This window comes from Nicotiana tomentosiformis, chromosome 12 (assembly GCF_000390325.3).
Source record: "Nicotiana tomentosiformis chromosome 12, ASM39032v3, whole genome shotgun sequence".
Taxonomy (NCBI): Eukaryota; Viridiplantae; Streptophyta; class Magnoliopsida; order Solanales; family Solanaceae; genus Nicotiana; species Nicotiana tomentosiformis.
This window is the reverse complement of record NC_090823.1, coordinates 28,215,119-28,232,228: the sequence shown is the minus strand read 5'-3', so window position 1 is coordinate 28,232,228 and position 17,110 is coordinate 28,215,119. Positions and strand designations below refer to the sequence as shown.

The 17,110-nt window shown below is 33.6% G+C and overlaps 1 protein-coding gene across 1 annotated transcript; it reads left to right on the top strand.

The window, feature by feature from the left end:
* Window positions 1-4,662: 4,662 nt before the first annotated feature.
* LOC104103182 (F-box protein CPR1-like) lies at window positions 4,663-5,574 on the top strand. The gene has a single exon (XM_009611067.4). The coding sequence runs from the start codon at window positions 4,663-4,665 to the stop codon at window positions 5,572-5,574; it is 912 nt and encodes a 303-aa protein (XP_009609362.2).
* The last annotated feature ends 11,536 nt before the right edge of the window (window positions 5,575-17,110 follow it).

The window sequence follows — 17,110 nt, the reverse complement described above, 5'->3', positions numbered from 1 at the left end:
AAAATATGATGGTTTTATTATTAGCACGTGAACTGTACGCGCAGATGTGATATGAAAAGTGGGCACGAGGTGCCTTAAAAATATGATGATTTAATTATGGGCACAAAGTGCCATGAAAATATGACAGTGGGCTGAGACCCGTATTTTTACGATAATGAAATGAGGTGTCACATCATTACTTTTTATTGAAAGAATTATATTCAAAATATTTATTTGGAAGGATTTTTATTCAAAAAGTATTTATTGAAAGAATTATATTCGAAAGATATTTATTTGAAGAAATTATATTTGAAAGATACCTATTTGAGGAAATTATATTTGAAAGAGATTTATGGAAAGAATTATATGTGAAAGATATTTATTTGAGAAAATTATATTTGAAAGAGAGTTATTTTGAAGAATTATATGTGAAAGATATTTATTTGAAGGACTTGATTTAATTGGGTGTACTTGTATTTATTATTTGTTGAGCAATATTAATGGTGTTCTTGTTGTCCTGCTGTGCATATCACTGGTTGATTTGTGTTTCCCTTATTGTTATTTGTTTCCTATTATTTTTGCATACTATATGTCACAAGTTATTAGACTAGTGAGTGTCTTGACTGTATCTCGTCTCTACTCCTCTGAGGTTAGTATTGATACTTACTGGCTACCGACTGTGGTGTACTCATACTACACTACTGCACATTTTTGTGCAGAGCCAGGTATTGAAGATATCGGAGTCGGACAGAGTTAGAGTGGGATCTCAAGGATTCAAGGTAGAGTTGTTTGGTCGTCGCAGTTCCTTGGAGTCTCATTTTTATTGTACTGTTAATTATTATTCAAACAGTACTGAGTATTCGATCCTTGAGAACATTTTATGTATTTAGTTAGAGTTCGTGACTCAGTATTACCAGTCTTGGGAGGTTGTTTGTAACTATTTCATTGTTAGTTTCTATTTAAAACAAATGGCTCGAAATGTGATTATAATCAGCTTACCTAGTCTTAGAGACTAGGTTCCATCACGATGCCTGAGGTGGGATTTTAGGTCGTGACAGAGCAGCTCACCACTATGCATCAGGATAACGGGGGTGCACGCCTGAATGACTACCAGATGCATCTGCCTCAAATCCTGCACGATTAGTGCAGAAGTGTAGAGTGAGTATATAAACAACATGTACCGATAATTATCCAGTCTAACCTCGAAGAAGTAGTGACGAGGGGGTCGACATCGACACTTACTGTGGGCTAACAAATAAAATACAAAAATTCTAAATAGCCATGGAATATATGAATAATAATAATAACACAATAGCAAGCAGTGAATAAATGATTCTTTAACTTATAGTCAATTTAAAGATTTCCAACTAACATATACTAACTCTAACAATTTCGGGCCAATAAATAAATTATAACCTCTCAAGTCATAAATATAATATCAAGTGTAATAGGATTCAAAGCATTATCAGGCACGATTTATATCGAGGTCGTATGGCCATCCAAAATAATATGTACACTGCCGATGGTTGAACCACACAAATCATAGATACATCTATTATACTACCGAGGCGTTCGACCTGCTCTACAAGAAGAGAGAATACTCTATGAACATCTGATTAAAAATCTATCACAAGACTAATACACAAGGAAGCACAATTTCTATTAACCGTCAAGTAACCTGCCAAAACTCAAAGTAATTGAAATTCAGTCTTTACGAATCCTTTATCAAGTCTGAATATAATTGAGGCACTTAAACTACCCGAACATAAGCATGATTTGTAGCTACGCACAGACTCTTTTCACCTCGTGCGTACGTAGCCCCCACAATTAGAAGCAAATAGTAATATAAAATACCTATGGGGTAAATTCTCTCTTACAAGGTTAGACAAGAGACTTACCTCGTCCCAAAGCTCACTTTCCGGCCCACAAATCCACTCTAAAACCTCAACTTGGTGCCGAAAAATCCAAAGCTAGCCAGATATTGTATAAATTAATCAATATACACTCACAAGTTCATAATTTAGCTATTAGAGTAATTACCCAACCTAAATTGGAATATTCTTAAAATTTACCCCCGGGTCCACGTGCCCGGACTCCGTAAACTTTCGGAGACAAATGTTACCCATAACCTAACGAACTCAAATATATAATTTCCACCCAATTCCATAATCATTTTTGTGGTTAAATCCCATTTTTATTAAAGCTTAGGTTTTTCAACAATCTCCTAAAATTTGCACATTTTACATGTTAAATAATACCCATAATCTATGAATTAAACTTACATTAGGTAGGAATTACTTACCTTCAATAGCTAGGTGAAAACCCCTCACCAAGAAAATCCAAAATCGGCCAAGGTAATGCAAAATGAGAGAAAATGGCCTAAGTCCGGTTTTTAAAACAAGTCTCTGCTAAGGCCTGCCTTCATCACGATCGTGGACAAGCCCTTGCCATCGCAAAGGCAAAACTGAAGAACCCCGGAAAAACCCTCTTCGCGATCGCGAGAGGACACTCGCGAACGCAGTGCACTGAGCTGTCTCCTCATCGCGAACGCGTGCCCTCACTCGCGAACGAGTAAGGAAACTGGGTTGCCGAGGCCCAAGCCCTCGACCCTATGCGAACACGACATGTCTCCCGCAAACGCGAAGGCCACTGGCCCCAAGCCTTACCAAACGCGGCCAAGACTTCTTTAACGTGAAGCACAAAACCACCCAGTCCCCAATGTTTTGGCAAAAAATTATTTATGCATTAAGTTTGGCAATGGCTATTTTTTTTACAATGATTAAATTTCTAAAGTTTGCAACGGCTAGTTTTTTGACTTATTTAATAAACTTAAAAGTTAATCGGAAATTAGGAAACTAAGTAAAGAATTATAAAATATTAAAACGAAACACTTGTAATAAAATATTCTAGTAATTATAAATATATAATAGAGTTATAATTTATTTAATATAATTTCAAGCAATTATGTAACTAAGTAAGAGTGTAAGACAATTCATAAAAATAATTCAACGCTTAGAGATTTTTATTTTATTAATAGAACTTTCAAATCACACATAAAAATATAATTCTTTTGAAGAGCACCTAATCTACGCAGCCACCTTCTGGGAAGGGTTCTGTTTGAACTAGGCCTCTTAGTAGCCAATTATAAATTATCATACTAATATTTGTAAGCTCCTATATAATTTCGTTGTAACTTATCTATAATTTCTCTCGGACATTGTTCTGGAATTGGAAATATTTATTGATGTTCCATGAGTTCCATGCCGTCATCGCTCCCAGTGCTAAGTATCTCATTGTATTCTTCTTCTTCCCTAGTGGTTAATTTTTTAAAACCAAGATTTCTACTTTCTGAATTAATCCAATCTCTAAATAATACGAAAATTTCTATGTTGTCCTCTGCTAATGAATGTCTATGATCTTTGATTTGAAATCTTGCTGCACTAAAAGCACTCTCTGATGCTACTGATGATGCTTAAATAGCCAGGATATCTCAGGTCATTATTGAAAGTGTTGGAAAAGCCTTGCCACAGTCCCTCTACCATGCCAAAAGTTGTTCGTTGCCTTCTTCATCTTTAATACTTTTCAATACTTGATTAAGATAAGAATCAAGCTTGTCATCAATAGAGGAATCAAAACATGTTATATCATCCATATCTTCCCATAGAACTTCTACTCTAGACTTAGAAGTAGACGAACCAGTTTCACCACTTGTTATTTCCATAGATTTATATTTATCAAACATTGATCTAGCATAAGAATATATTTTATCTTGGCAGTCTTCGAGAGATGGTTGTTCATTTTCTTGAATTGCTAAATTCTCATAAATTTTACGAACAAGTCCATTTGCACCTCTTAATTTTAAAGATGGGTTAAGTATAGTAGAAATTAAATAAACTTGGGGAATAGAGAAAAAAATACTTTTTAAATATGGCCGTTGGGAACGGCTATTTTTGCAATTGAATCTGTTGCCCAACGGCTATAATTAAAAAAAAGAAGAAGAATGCGGGACGGGACGAGACAAAACGGATGGGATAAACGGGACGAAATGGCCATCACGTCCCATCACGTGTCCCGTTTAACATGGGGCCATCCAGTTACGAATTAAGTGGGCCGGGACGGACGGGACAGCCTTAATGTTGCCCAAGCTTAGTGAAGTCTCTTTAAACAGCCGAGCCAATTGAAAGGACGCGAAATACAATTGAAAATCAGTTGTACACGTCTCACATTAGTGTGAGAAGATATATTGGCACCGCCGTATCAAAAAGTTAAAATTGCAATCCTACCCCATCAGGGAAAAGGCAAAACCAAGCGACAAGAAAAAGTTGGGTGAAATTAGGATAAAAAAAGGTCAGATGTTAAAGAATCGTTTTCACATAAAAGCGTCTGTTTGCTTCCCATATTAAACTCCAACCCTAGTGACATTCTTTCAACACCACAAACAGTACTAGCTCAAACCCAAACAGAATGCCTGATAACTTTATTGCCCATGATAATATCATCGATGTACTGATAAAACTTCCTGTGAGATCGCTTTTACGGTTCAAGCTCGTTTGCAAATCTTGGCGTTCGCTAATTGAAGATCGTCAATTCATCAATTTTCACCAAGATCGATGTAAAAGTGATATAAAAAATTATCAAAATCAAAAAATCTTTCTGAGTTGTTATGGAATGGTGACGGAACAAATGTACCACTACTCCTTAGACGCCCCTTCACTTCAACGTGATTCTGTTGTCTCTCTTCTTAAGCCTCCAACAATTCCAGAATCTTCATGGGGTGGTAAAGTATATGTGAATTCTTGCAGTGGGTTATTTGTTCTAGCTCTCTCTCCTTATAATATTGTCCTGTGGAACCCAACCATCAGAGAATCAAGAAAAATCCCAAGTCCAATCTCCATTCATGGTGAGGAGCGGTCCCATACTTTTTATGGTTTAGGGTACGATTCTCCATCTTCCAAAGACGATTACAAAATAGTTAGACTAGGATTAATATATCATCCAGATGGACATGATGTTCAAATATTTTCGACCAAGAGTGACTCGTGGAAATTGATTGGTAAGCTACCCGTAAGCTATGACATTGAGGGAGATATGGTTGTTGCTGATGGAATTGTTTATATGATCATAGATGAGCCACCCGACAATAAATTTATTTTATCTTTGTGTTTGAAAAATGAAAATTTTGAAGAAATATTGTTTCAAGGTCATCGGGACCTATTAATGGAAAAACCAAATTTGTTCACTGTTGAAGGATGCCTTTGTTTGACAAAGTTTTCGTCCCTTATTAATGAGTTGGCCGATTTCGAGGTTTGGCGTATGAAAAAGAATGGAACCATGAGCTATTCATGGAGTAAAGTATTAGCAATTACAGTGCCAGTGCCAGATGATAACTGGCTTTGTACAAGAATCCATGTCCTTCCTGTGAGCTTTATGAAGGATGGAGGCATCTTATTTCGGAGGAGTAAAGCTGAATTACTATTTTACGATCCAAAAACACAAAAGTTTGAAGAAGTTAAAATTGCTGGGCTTGAAGCATCACTTTACTTCTATCGTGCTTTAACATATGTGGAGACTTTAATCTCCCCTAATGCTCTCTAGGAATACAATTGATGAGTTATGTAGTGGCTAACAGGAATATGAGAGATGATTTAGCAAGGAATTGCCTTCCTATAAATTTTTCGTGATTTTGAAATGTTAAATTTTAAAACTTGCTTAAAATTTTAGAAGGATTAGTAAACATTCGATTTGTGTTACATTTATCTTTCGTTTACATATATGTTGGTTCATGAAAATCCCCATCGTTATTGATCTTTCATCTCAAATATACCCTTCCAGTAACAATTGTCCAGCTTTTGACTTTGACGTTTGGTATAGTGGAGCCGTATAGACAAACAAAATATTAAAATTAACCTCTAATATATCAAAACGGTTAAAATAATAATAATAATAATAATAATAATAATAATAATAATAATAATAATAATAATAATAATAATAATAATAATAATGCCCTTAACAATTGAAAAAGTCCAAATATACACGTGTCAATATGATTATACCATACTCAAAAATACTTTTTGATTTGAAATTCTAATAAACCTTATAATTTAATATACAATACCATTTTTTCTCCTTTTGGTCCTCGATTATCGTTATTGCTTTGATCGTTGCTCAATCTAATTACATTATCATATAAAGTTTTTATTGGTTTGCCTTTAAATTTAATATCCTCGCTTATTAATTCCTTTAATAAAACATAAATAAAATAGATTTCTTATTCTTGATAAAGTTGATTATTAATTTATTACTCTTTTACTTAAAATTCATTCATCATTCTATATCTTTTTATTTTTGATTTTATCTATTATGGTTTTAGTTATGTTTTATTATTTGTATGAATTTTCTCATCATAATTCAAAAGATACTTGCTCATCTCAAATTCCAATAAGTTTTATCTAAATGATTTTATAATAAAAAAATTATTTTCTTGTTAGTAATTTTATTTATTCATTACTTGAAAATCATTTAATGTTCAATGTTATTTGATTTGATTTATTTCGATTATAATTATGTGGTATTACATTGTATTTTTTCATCATAATTGAAAAATAACTTTCTCATCTCAAATTTAATTAAGTCTCATCATTCTATAATTTTTACTTTTTCTCAATACGCCACTTGGCTTCATATAAAGCTTGACTACCATCCTTTTAATATAATTTATACAACTTTCAATATATTATCTTCATATTAAGTTTGACTATTACTTGGATTCACTTTTAAGCTTGCTTAATTCTTTAAGTTTCTAAATTTATCAATAATATATTGAGTATTATTTACTTTCTTAGTTTTAATTATTTTTTTAAATTTAGTATTTTATCTATAATCTATAACTGACATAATTTCATAGTTAATACTAATTTTGATTGGTTACTTTGTCCAAAATATGTTCTTTTATTATTTTGTATAAAATATATTTTATATTTTTAATGTTTTTTATATTATATGAAATAAGCAATTAGACTTTTCTAAATTTCTTGCCAAGTAGCCTATTGTGAGGCTGCCATTTGGATTAATGCGGATGCCTTTTTCTTTCCTTTTAATAATATATATATATATATATATATATATATATATATATATATATATATATATATATTGTCGAATTCCATCATATGGGATTAGTTGTGTGAATAGATTTGCCCGGTGTCGGTTACCGGAATATGGATTTTGGAGTGCGACAAAAGTGTACCAACACAATATAATGTAGGAATTAATGGCATTACTTCGAGGAAATGGGCCTTCATGGCTTTTTACAATGATAAAATTAAGAAAGTGTATCTTCTTGTCACGACCCAATTTTCCCTCCGTTGGGTATCGTGATGGCACTTAGTCTTAGGGACTAGGTAAGCCTAATATCTTCTGAATAACAACAATAATAAAGTAACATCTAATAATTTTTGAAATGGAATTCTATAAAATTACAATTTTCAAAACCGGTAGTACAAGTCAGAAGCTCTACAGAGCGTCTGCTAGAAAACTTCTAAAAATACGACTCTCTAGAAAAAAGAATAAACAGTGCAAAACGAAAACTTGAAGGTGACTTCGAAACCTGTGAACGCAGCAACAGGTTTACCTTAAGTCTCCACAGCAATGACCCGCATAGCTACTAACGAACAAATACGTGGATCTGCACAAAAATATGCAGAAGTGTAGAATGAGCACACCACAGCGGTGTCCAGTAAGTATCAAGACTAACCTCGGTGGAGTAGTGACGAAGAACATTCAAGACACCTACTGGTCTAAATAAACTGAGCAAGTATAAGTATATGAACAACATAAATATGATATCTTTATAAATACTATGCAATATTGCTTACAATACAGTAATGGAAATAAGAAGGGAAATAAAAAGTATCAGCGGAATACCATAAAAATGACACAGAAGAGTGAATGGAACACAACCAGAATTCGAAATCACAAATATATCAAGAACAAATAATAAGTCAGCATTCGGGCTGTGCCGGCTCATACTAGAAATGGGTGCAAGACCTTTGTTCTGGCGGTGAGCCCCGACCCGGAAGTTTGTATTAATGATGGAAAGCTAGCCAAGAAGTACTCGGAGATATACAACAACATTAGATACATGTGTTTTGAAAGCTTGTTCCGTCCGGGTGAGTCGATAAACATGAACATGGTAAATGAGTTCTGTGCCAACTAGTAGCCTGAGGCCAGTTTGGATACGGTGTATGAGGTGCAGGTGAGACGCAAGATGATGCCCTTTTCCTCACATGTGATAAATCATATTACGGGGTTCACAAAGCACTCTCATAAGTTATTCTAAAGGTTACTGCATTGACCCCCTATCCTGATATTAGGCGCCAGCTGTGTGGCACTAATTCTTCTGCCACTTGCACGCGGGATGCTAATGAGTTCCACAAAGACATAAAAAAGAGCAATTTCCAGCGTCTTGCCAGGGTCATTCTCCGGTTGATTAATGCAAAGATCATGCCTACCATAACGACAATGATGTCTCCAGGTTGAAGGTGTGTCTCATTTATGCCATCTTGACTCAGATGAAGTTCGATCTTCGCAAGATTATGCTTGAGGACATGGCTCAAGTACGACCACTTGGGGCCCATCACCTGTATTTCTCGATCATGATCACTCGACTTCTGTGAACGCATCTTTTGGGGGAGGAGTTCTATTATGATCAGACGATTCTAGCGTTGTGACCTCCTAAGGCGTTTGATGTCACAGCTGTGACAGACCCCATTTTGCTACTGTTCCTGTGGATCAGATATTACTTCGTGTCGAGGAGACAGTGCAACTGATATTTGTTGATATGCGCCTTCGCACTACTCGGGGGGAGACTGACTTGGAAGAGCTGCAGGAGGACCACCCCCCCTCTCCGCAGTCACTCAGCAGTGGTTGGGATTGGCAGATGGAGCATATATGACACCGGATGAGGACGTAAACTCTGTTATCTTTGATGATGAGGAGTATTTGCACACCTTTGAGGGTGTTGATGAAATATAGGAGAAGGGCCTGAGAGAGTTATCTTTTCACTATTGTTTCTAATATTTTGCATTAGGGACAATGCAATTTCTTAAGTGTTGGGTGGGGTGATCCTATTTGGTTGTATTTATTTGTTTTCTATTTGCCAATTAGCTTTGTTTGATTTGTTTCTTGATTTCTTAGACAATATGGCCTGTAATTATAACTCTATATTCTGACCTGTAATAGTTAGTAATCATAATTATTTAGTTTCGACTCTTTCCGACGATGGATTTCGTCGACTGGCTTCTTGAGGGATTTGAAGTCGAACGAGAAAACTACAAAAAAATTTAAAATTCAAAAATATGTCTTATATTTTTTTTTTATTTTACTTTCTTAGGTAGTGAAGTAATTATCCCTTGGTTTTTTTTGTGCCGCAATTCTTTTCTAAGGGTTTGACTTGAATCGGGTGTAGTTAATTTTTGTTTAGGAATATAGAATCTTGAGTCATAGAGCTAATTTGAAGTAATTTTCCTTGACTGCATATGCCTTGAGAGTGGTGAGTGCCTAGGCTCAATTCTAGATTCATAGATAAGTTCCTTAAATTGGTTGATTGTGACTTTACTTAACTCCCTTGACTATTGAGTCGTGATAGATCTGATTCTAAGTGAGTTATGTGTCAATGTGTGAGTAAGGTTTGTGTTGATATTTTGTGCATATCAGTTGATGTCTAGAACTTGCCACGTGTGTTTGGAAAGAGAAATAGCAGTCTTGTTCAGTCTAGGAAGTGATATAGGTATTTCATTGTTGAGCCAATTATATGTCTGTGACCCGCCTAATTGTTTTGTATCCTAGTTGGCCCTTTTGAGTCTGTGATCCTACTTTGTTTGGAAACCACACTACAAGCCTGGCCCATTTGTTTGAATTGACTATATGTTTATACCGTTTGCCTCTCTTGAGAAATTGATAAATTTTAAAGCTTGTTAAAAGCTAAGTGGAGGTATGGTTGAGTTTTTGAGTGAAACTATAGAAAAGGGGAAAGGTGCACTGTTTGAAAAAATAGTGAGAGCCATTGGTACGGAATTGATAAAAATAAGAGAAAATTAGAATCTAAAAAAAAATTAAAAAATAATTGTTGTTTGTATATATTATAAAAAAAATTATTCCTTGCTAGTGGTAAATTTTGCGTTGTCTGTGCTTGAAGAAATTGGGAGCTTCATGTTAATATGATGCGAAGGTTGGGGTTGGTTCAACATAAGAGTGTGAGGTTTGAATTTATATTACAGTGCTCAGGGAGGTGTAGCCACTGTTATTCAAATAGTATCACACCCATCCCTCAACCTACATTACGATCAAATTAAAGTCCTACTTGATCTTTGACTGATTAAGCTCAATTAATAGAGTATTATACTACGGGCAAGCCTAAGGCACATCTTCTGTTGCACATGAATTTTGATTCTGAGAGTGAGTGAAGTTTGTCTATCTTGAGTTCCTATCTGTTCTTGAATTTTATTGTGTGTGGAAATACTCTCTATTTTTTGTGTGAGGGAACATGACTTGTGAAGAAAAGGTAATGACGTTGACCTCTGTGTTAGAGTAAGTGAGCAGGTTGTGAATCAAATATGTGGTTCTTTTGAGTCGAGTTTTGAGGCTGGGATGTTATGATATGGTGCCTAGTATGCTTTAAAAATTCTTGGCATGATGGGTTAGGGAAGTTGTTTGATGAAAAGGCCATCCCTATTTGAAGTGTATTTTTGATTGCTCGAGGACGAGCAATGATCCAAGTGTGGAGTGTTGATGGTAAGCTAGAAATCCGTATTTTAGCCGTAGTATTGCACTCTAATTACTATATTTTACGTGTGTTTGAGCTTAAATGATAGTGAATTACACTTATTACGTATTTTATGCCTTGCAGGAAGTGATTCCGAGTTAAAAGGTAAATTTGGAACTAAATCGAACAAGTTGGAACTTTGAAGTCTGAGTAGAAGCCCAATAAATTAAGTCGGGATCACTTTCGGGGGTCGAGAACCAAGTACGGATGTCAAAAAGTGGACAAAAAGAATTACTCTTCAAAAATAACATTGTCGCGCCGCATGGGGCGCGTCATGGCGCGACGCGACTGTGTAAAAGTTGTTGCATGACAAAAAAATCTGCTCTTTGAAGATCCTCACAAGCACGTAATTTTGTTAGAGTTATTTACTGTTTCGACTAGGAAAGGGTAGTTTCATCCGGGCCCGTTCCTATAGGGTATAAATATACCAAAATACGTTTTTGAAGGGACTTTTGACCTACGAAAGATTGGAGAAGAAACTAAGGCAAAAAGACACAAGAATTCATCAAGATTTCAACCAACGATCGGTGCAATACGAGAGTTTGTATTGAATCATTAGCATTGATATTTTCTTTGTAGTTAAACCGTATTGAGATGACCTTTTCTATAGCTGTGGAGTAATTTCCATTAGGGTGTTGACAAATACGGTATTTTGATAACTTGATTAGGGATTTGATTCTTGGTAATTGTTGGAGTTTTAATTCGTATTGTGGAGTTATTTCTTATTTTTCTTAATCTAATGAGGAGCTTGATATTGAATTTCTTTACATCTTATGCTCTAGTTTAAATTTGTGATTCAAATAGGTAATCGAAAGAGTCTCTTGAATTGTTAATCGAACTAGAAAATAGGAAAATATCCGTGAGAAGTTACCCTTTAGACCATAACTGTCATTCTATTTGTTGCAATTGTTTACCCCACTTCAATTGGATTAATTACTGAAATTGATGTTTAATCGAAAGAGGAGCATTAAGTTCAAGTGTACTCTAATTATATATTGAATTCGTGAGAATCAACAGTATTATAGAGTGAACTAACCCAAGAATTGTATCCCGAGTCAATTATCTTGCACCTATCTAGTGAATTACCCTTATTTCTCTCATTGATATTTCTTTGTTGCTCATCTACTGCATTTTGTGATCAATTATAAATTGCTTAATTCTTAGTATTTAATCGTAGTTGATAATCATCAAATCAAGTATTAATTTTTCTGGATAGTAATCAACTGAAGATTATTCGAACAATGTTTAAATTCAATCCTTGTGTTGACGATAATTAAATTATACTTTCTTTGACTAGCGAGCAATAATTTTGTGTTGTGTTTTGCGCTCATCATGAACCCTCTCCTTTGTTGTTCTTATATTTTATTAATGGTCCTCTTCGAATAACCAATATCTTAATTACCCTTTCAACATCATAAGGTTTAAGGTTATTTGTTGGGACACATTGTTTTTCCAAATTTGATTCCATTACGCTGCGCGAAATACCTGCAATATATAAGAAAAAACTGCAAATATTATCTAGTAGCTGAAAATTAATATTGTTACACTAACATTAGTTGAAATCACACAAACCATTGATCTCTAAAGGTATGCAATTTAAACAAAATACCACGTCAATGTAAAGGACATTGATATCCAAAACTAAAAATTATGATGAAAAATAAAGAAGTACGACACAAAAGCAATTACAATAAAAGTTAAGATGTCATTATTGTTTTTCTCTAATTCATATTCATGACCCTAAAACATTACTCAATTACGAAAAACGGGAACAATAGAGAGAACGAATAATATCTTTGGAGAAAATTGCTTCTTTCTACACCAATACCTTTAGAGAATAATGAATAATATGAATAATCCGGGGTTTCATATATACCCTCAAGATCAAATTTAGAACTGTTACTTACCTCAAACCGTGTAATTCTTTATTCTGCAATGCCTTTGCCTCGCGAATCGGTCTCCAATCGCCTCAAATCTAGCCACAAATAATTTGATTCAGGTCCCACTTTTGCGGTCATTCTGCCGCTTCTGCGCCTGCTTCGCTTCTGCGGACTCGCTTCTGCGCCTGCTTCGCTTCTGCGGACTCGCTTCTGCGAAGAAGCTGTCCGCTTCTGCGGTCTTTCCTAGCTCCCCTTGCCTCCGCTTCTGCGACCTTAGAGTCGTTTCTGCGGACTCGCTTGTACGAGTTTCCGTCCGCTTCTGCGGACCTTAGCACCTGCGATGCCCATCCCGCTTATGCGAAGTCGCACCTGCGAGTCAAATTCCGCAGGTGAGATTGCACCAGAAGGCAGAAACTTTCAGATTTCTTTTAAGTCCGAATTTGATCTGTTAACCATCCGAAATTTATCCGAGGCCCCCAGGACCAAGACCAAATATACCAACAAGTCCTAAAATATCATACAAACTTTTTCAAAGCCTCAAATCACATCAAACAACGGTAAAAATACGAATCACACTCTAATTCAAGCCTAATAAAACTAAGAAATTCAAAAGTCAGCTATGCAACATTGGTGTATGCATAGTTTAGATGGAAAGAAAAACCAGCCTCACGTAATTTACAATTATATCCTTAAATTATACAAATAATTAAGGTTATAAAAGTCGACCAATATTTCAAGGTTATTTTAGTCGTTCAAGGTTATAATAAATAATATATATATATATATATATATATATATATATATATATATATATATAGAGAGAGAGAGAGAGAGAGAGAGAGAGAGAGAGAGATAATTAGATAGATTACTAACATATTTCCCAAGCTTAGTGAAGTCTCTTTAAACTGCCAAGCCAATAGAAAGGACGCGAAATACAATTGAAATTCAGTTGTACACGTCTCACATTCGTGTGAGAAGATATTGGCACCGTCGTATCAAAAAGTTAAAATTGCAATCCTACCCCATCAGGGAAAAGGCAAAAACAAGCGACATGACAAAGTTGGGTGAAATTAGGATAAAAAAGGTCAGATGTAAAGTATCCTTTTCACATAAAAGCGTCTGTTTACTTTACTTATTAAACCCCAACCCTAGTGACATTCTTTCAACACCACAAACAGTACTAGCTCAAACCCAAACAGAATGCCTGATAACTTGATTGGGAAGCTACCCGTAAGCTATGACATCGAGGGAGATATGGTTGTTGTTGATGGAATTGTTTATATGATCATAAATGAGCGACCCGACAATAAATTTATTTTATCTTTGTGTTTGAAAAATGAAAATTTTGAAGAAATATTGTTTCAAGGTTGTCGGGACGTCATAATGGAAAAAACAAATTTGTTCACTGTTGAAGGATGCCTTTGTTTGACAAAAACACAAAAGTTTGAAGAAGTTAAAATTGCTGGGCTTGAAGCATCACTTTACTTCTATCGTGCTTTAACATATGTGGAGACTTTAATCTCCCCTAATACTCTCTAGGAATACAATTGATGAGTTATGTAGTGGCTAACAGGAATATGAGAGATGATTTAGCAAGGAGTTGTCTTCCTATAAATTTTTCGTGATTTTGAAATGTTAAATTTTACAACTTGCTTAAAATTTTAGAAGGATTAGTAAACATTCGATTTGTGTTACATTTATCTTTCGTTTACATATATGTTGGTTCATGAAAATCCCCATCGTTATTGATCTTTCATCTCAAATATACCCTTCCAGTAACAATTGTCCAGCTTTTGACTTTGACGTTTGGTATAGTGGAGCCGTATAGACAAACAAAATATTAAAATTAACCTCTAATATATCAAAACGGTTAAAATAATAATAATAATAATAATAATAATAATGCCCTTAACAATTGAAAAAGTCCAAATATACACGTGTCAATATGATTATACCATACTCAAAAATAGTTTTTGATTTGAAAGTCTAATAAATCTTATAATTTTATATTCTATACCATTTTTTCTCCTTTTGATCCTCGATTATCGATATTGCTTTAATCGTTGCTCAGTATGATTACATTATCATATAAATTTTTTATTGGTTTGTCTTTAAATTTAATATCCTCGCGTATTAATTCCTTTAATATAACATAGATAAAATAGATTTCTTAATCTTGATAAAGATGATTATTAATTTATTACTCTTTTACTTAAAATTCATTCATCATTCTATATCTTTTTATTTTTGACTTTATCTATTATGGTTTTAGTTATGTTTTATTATTTGTATAAATTTTCTCATCATAATTCAAAAGATACTTGCTCATCTCAAATTCAAATAAGTTTTATCTAAATGATTTTATAATAAAAAAAATTATTTCTTGTTAGTAATTTTATTTATTCATTACTTGAAAATCTTTTAATGTTCAATGTTATTTGATTTGATTTATTTCAATTTTAATTATGTGGTATTACATTGTATTTTTTCATCATAATTGAAAAATCACTTTCTCATCACAAATTTAAATTAGTCTCATCATTCTATATTTTTTTACTCTTTCTCAATACGCTACTTGGCTTCATATCAAGCTTAACTACCATCATTTTAATATAATTTATACAACTTTCAATATATTATCTTCATATCAAGTTTGACTATTACTTGGCTTCACTTTCAAGCTTGCTTAATTCTTTAATTGTCTAAATTTATCAATAATATATTGAGTATTATTTACTTTCTTAGTTTTAATTATTTTTTAAACTTAGTATTTTATCTATAATCTATAACTGACATAATTTCATAATTAATTCTAATTTTGATTTGTTACTTCGTCCAAAATATGTTCTTTTATTATTTTGTATAAAATATATTTTATATTTTTAATTTTTTTGTATTATATGAAATAAGCAATTAGACTTTTCTAAATTTCTTGCCAAGTAGCCTATTGTGAGACTGCCACTTGGATTAATGCGGAGACTTTTTTCTTTCCTCTTATATATATATATATATATATATATATATATATATATATATATATATATATATATATATATATATATATATATATATATATGTCGAATTCCATCATGTGGGATTGGTTATGCGAATAGATTTGCCCCATGCCGGTTACCAGAGTATGGATTTTGGAGTGCGACAAAAGTGTACCAACACAATATAATGTAGGAATTAATGGCATTGCTTCAAGGAAATGGGCCTTCATGGCTTTTTACAATGATGAAATTTAGAAAGTGTATCTTCTAGATCTCTTATACGTAAAAGATAGATCCCTTATGTGTAAAATAAAATCTCTCATGTATAAAAAAAGAGATGAGTCATAAAACTAAAAAAAAAAGGTTTGTAATGACCCACAAAACCATTTGACCTTCGGGGAAATGGGCCTCCATGTAGGGATTTTTATATTGTAGAGCAATTAGTAAGAAAATATTTATATAACCACCATCACTTTTGTTTTATTTCATAAATAGCAAATTTATTTACATATATAGCATAAATTAAATTCCCAAATTTGAAATCTTAAAACTGACCCAAAATTTAAGGAATCATGTGTAAACAATTCTTTTCCTTTAGAATATCCTATAATCAACCCTAGCCACACAAAGCCCCATTTTCTCTTCTCCTCTTTTCTTCTCTCCCGTCACATAACACTGATACCATTCTTTTTCCGTTCTTCTATTTAAATATTTTTTCTAATTATAAAATCTGAAGCAACTAGTTATACTGAAACTACAATATGAGAATTAAATAATAACATAATTATTACGTTTCGTTCATTAAAATAAAAATAAGATATACTAAGAAAATAAAAGAAAGACATGTAAATTTGTGATATTAAATGTGATATGATATTTGTGTGACTATATAATCATGCAACTCATTTTAAATGAAATAATAAGGAAATATAGGAGCGTGTTCGGAAAAGTTTTTGAAGTCCATAGTGGAATTTGGCTTGAAATGACGAAAGGGGAATTTTTGAAAAGTTTGACCGGGGAGTTGACTTTTTGATATCGGGGTCGGAATCCAGTTCTGAAACTTTTCATAGCCTCATTATATTATTTATGACTTGTGTGCAAAATTTGAGATCAATCGGATTTGATTTGATAGGTTTCAGTATCGAATGTAGAAGTTGGAAATTCTTAAGTTCCTTAAGCTTGAATTGGGGTATGATTCGTGGTTTTAGCGTTGTTTTATGTGATTTGAGATTTCGACTAAGTTCGTATGATGTTTTAGGACTTGTTGGTGTATTTGGTTGAGGTCCCGAGGGCCTCGAGTGAGTTTCGGATGGTTAACGGATCAAATTTTGGACATAAACAGCTGTTGGAATTTTTCTGATGGAAAACGGGGGCAGAAAACGAGGGTAGAAAATGAGGGCAGAAATCGGGGGCAAAAAAACGAGGGCAGAAAT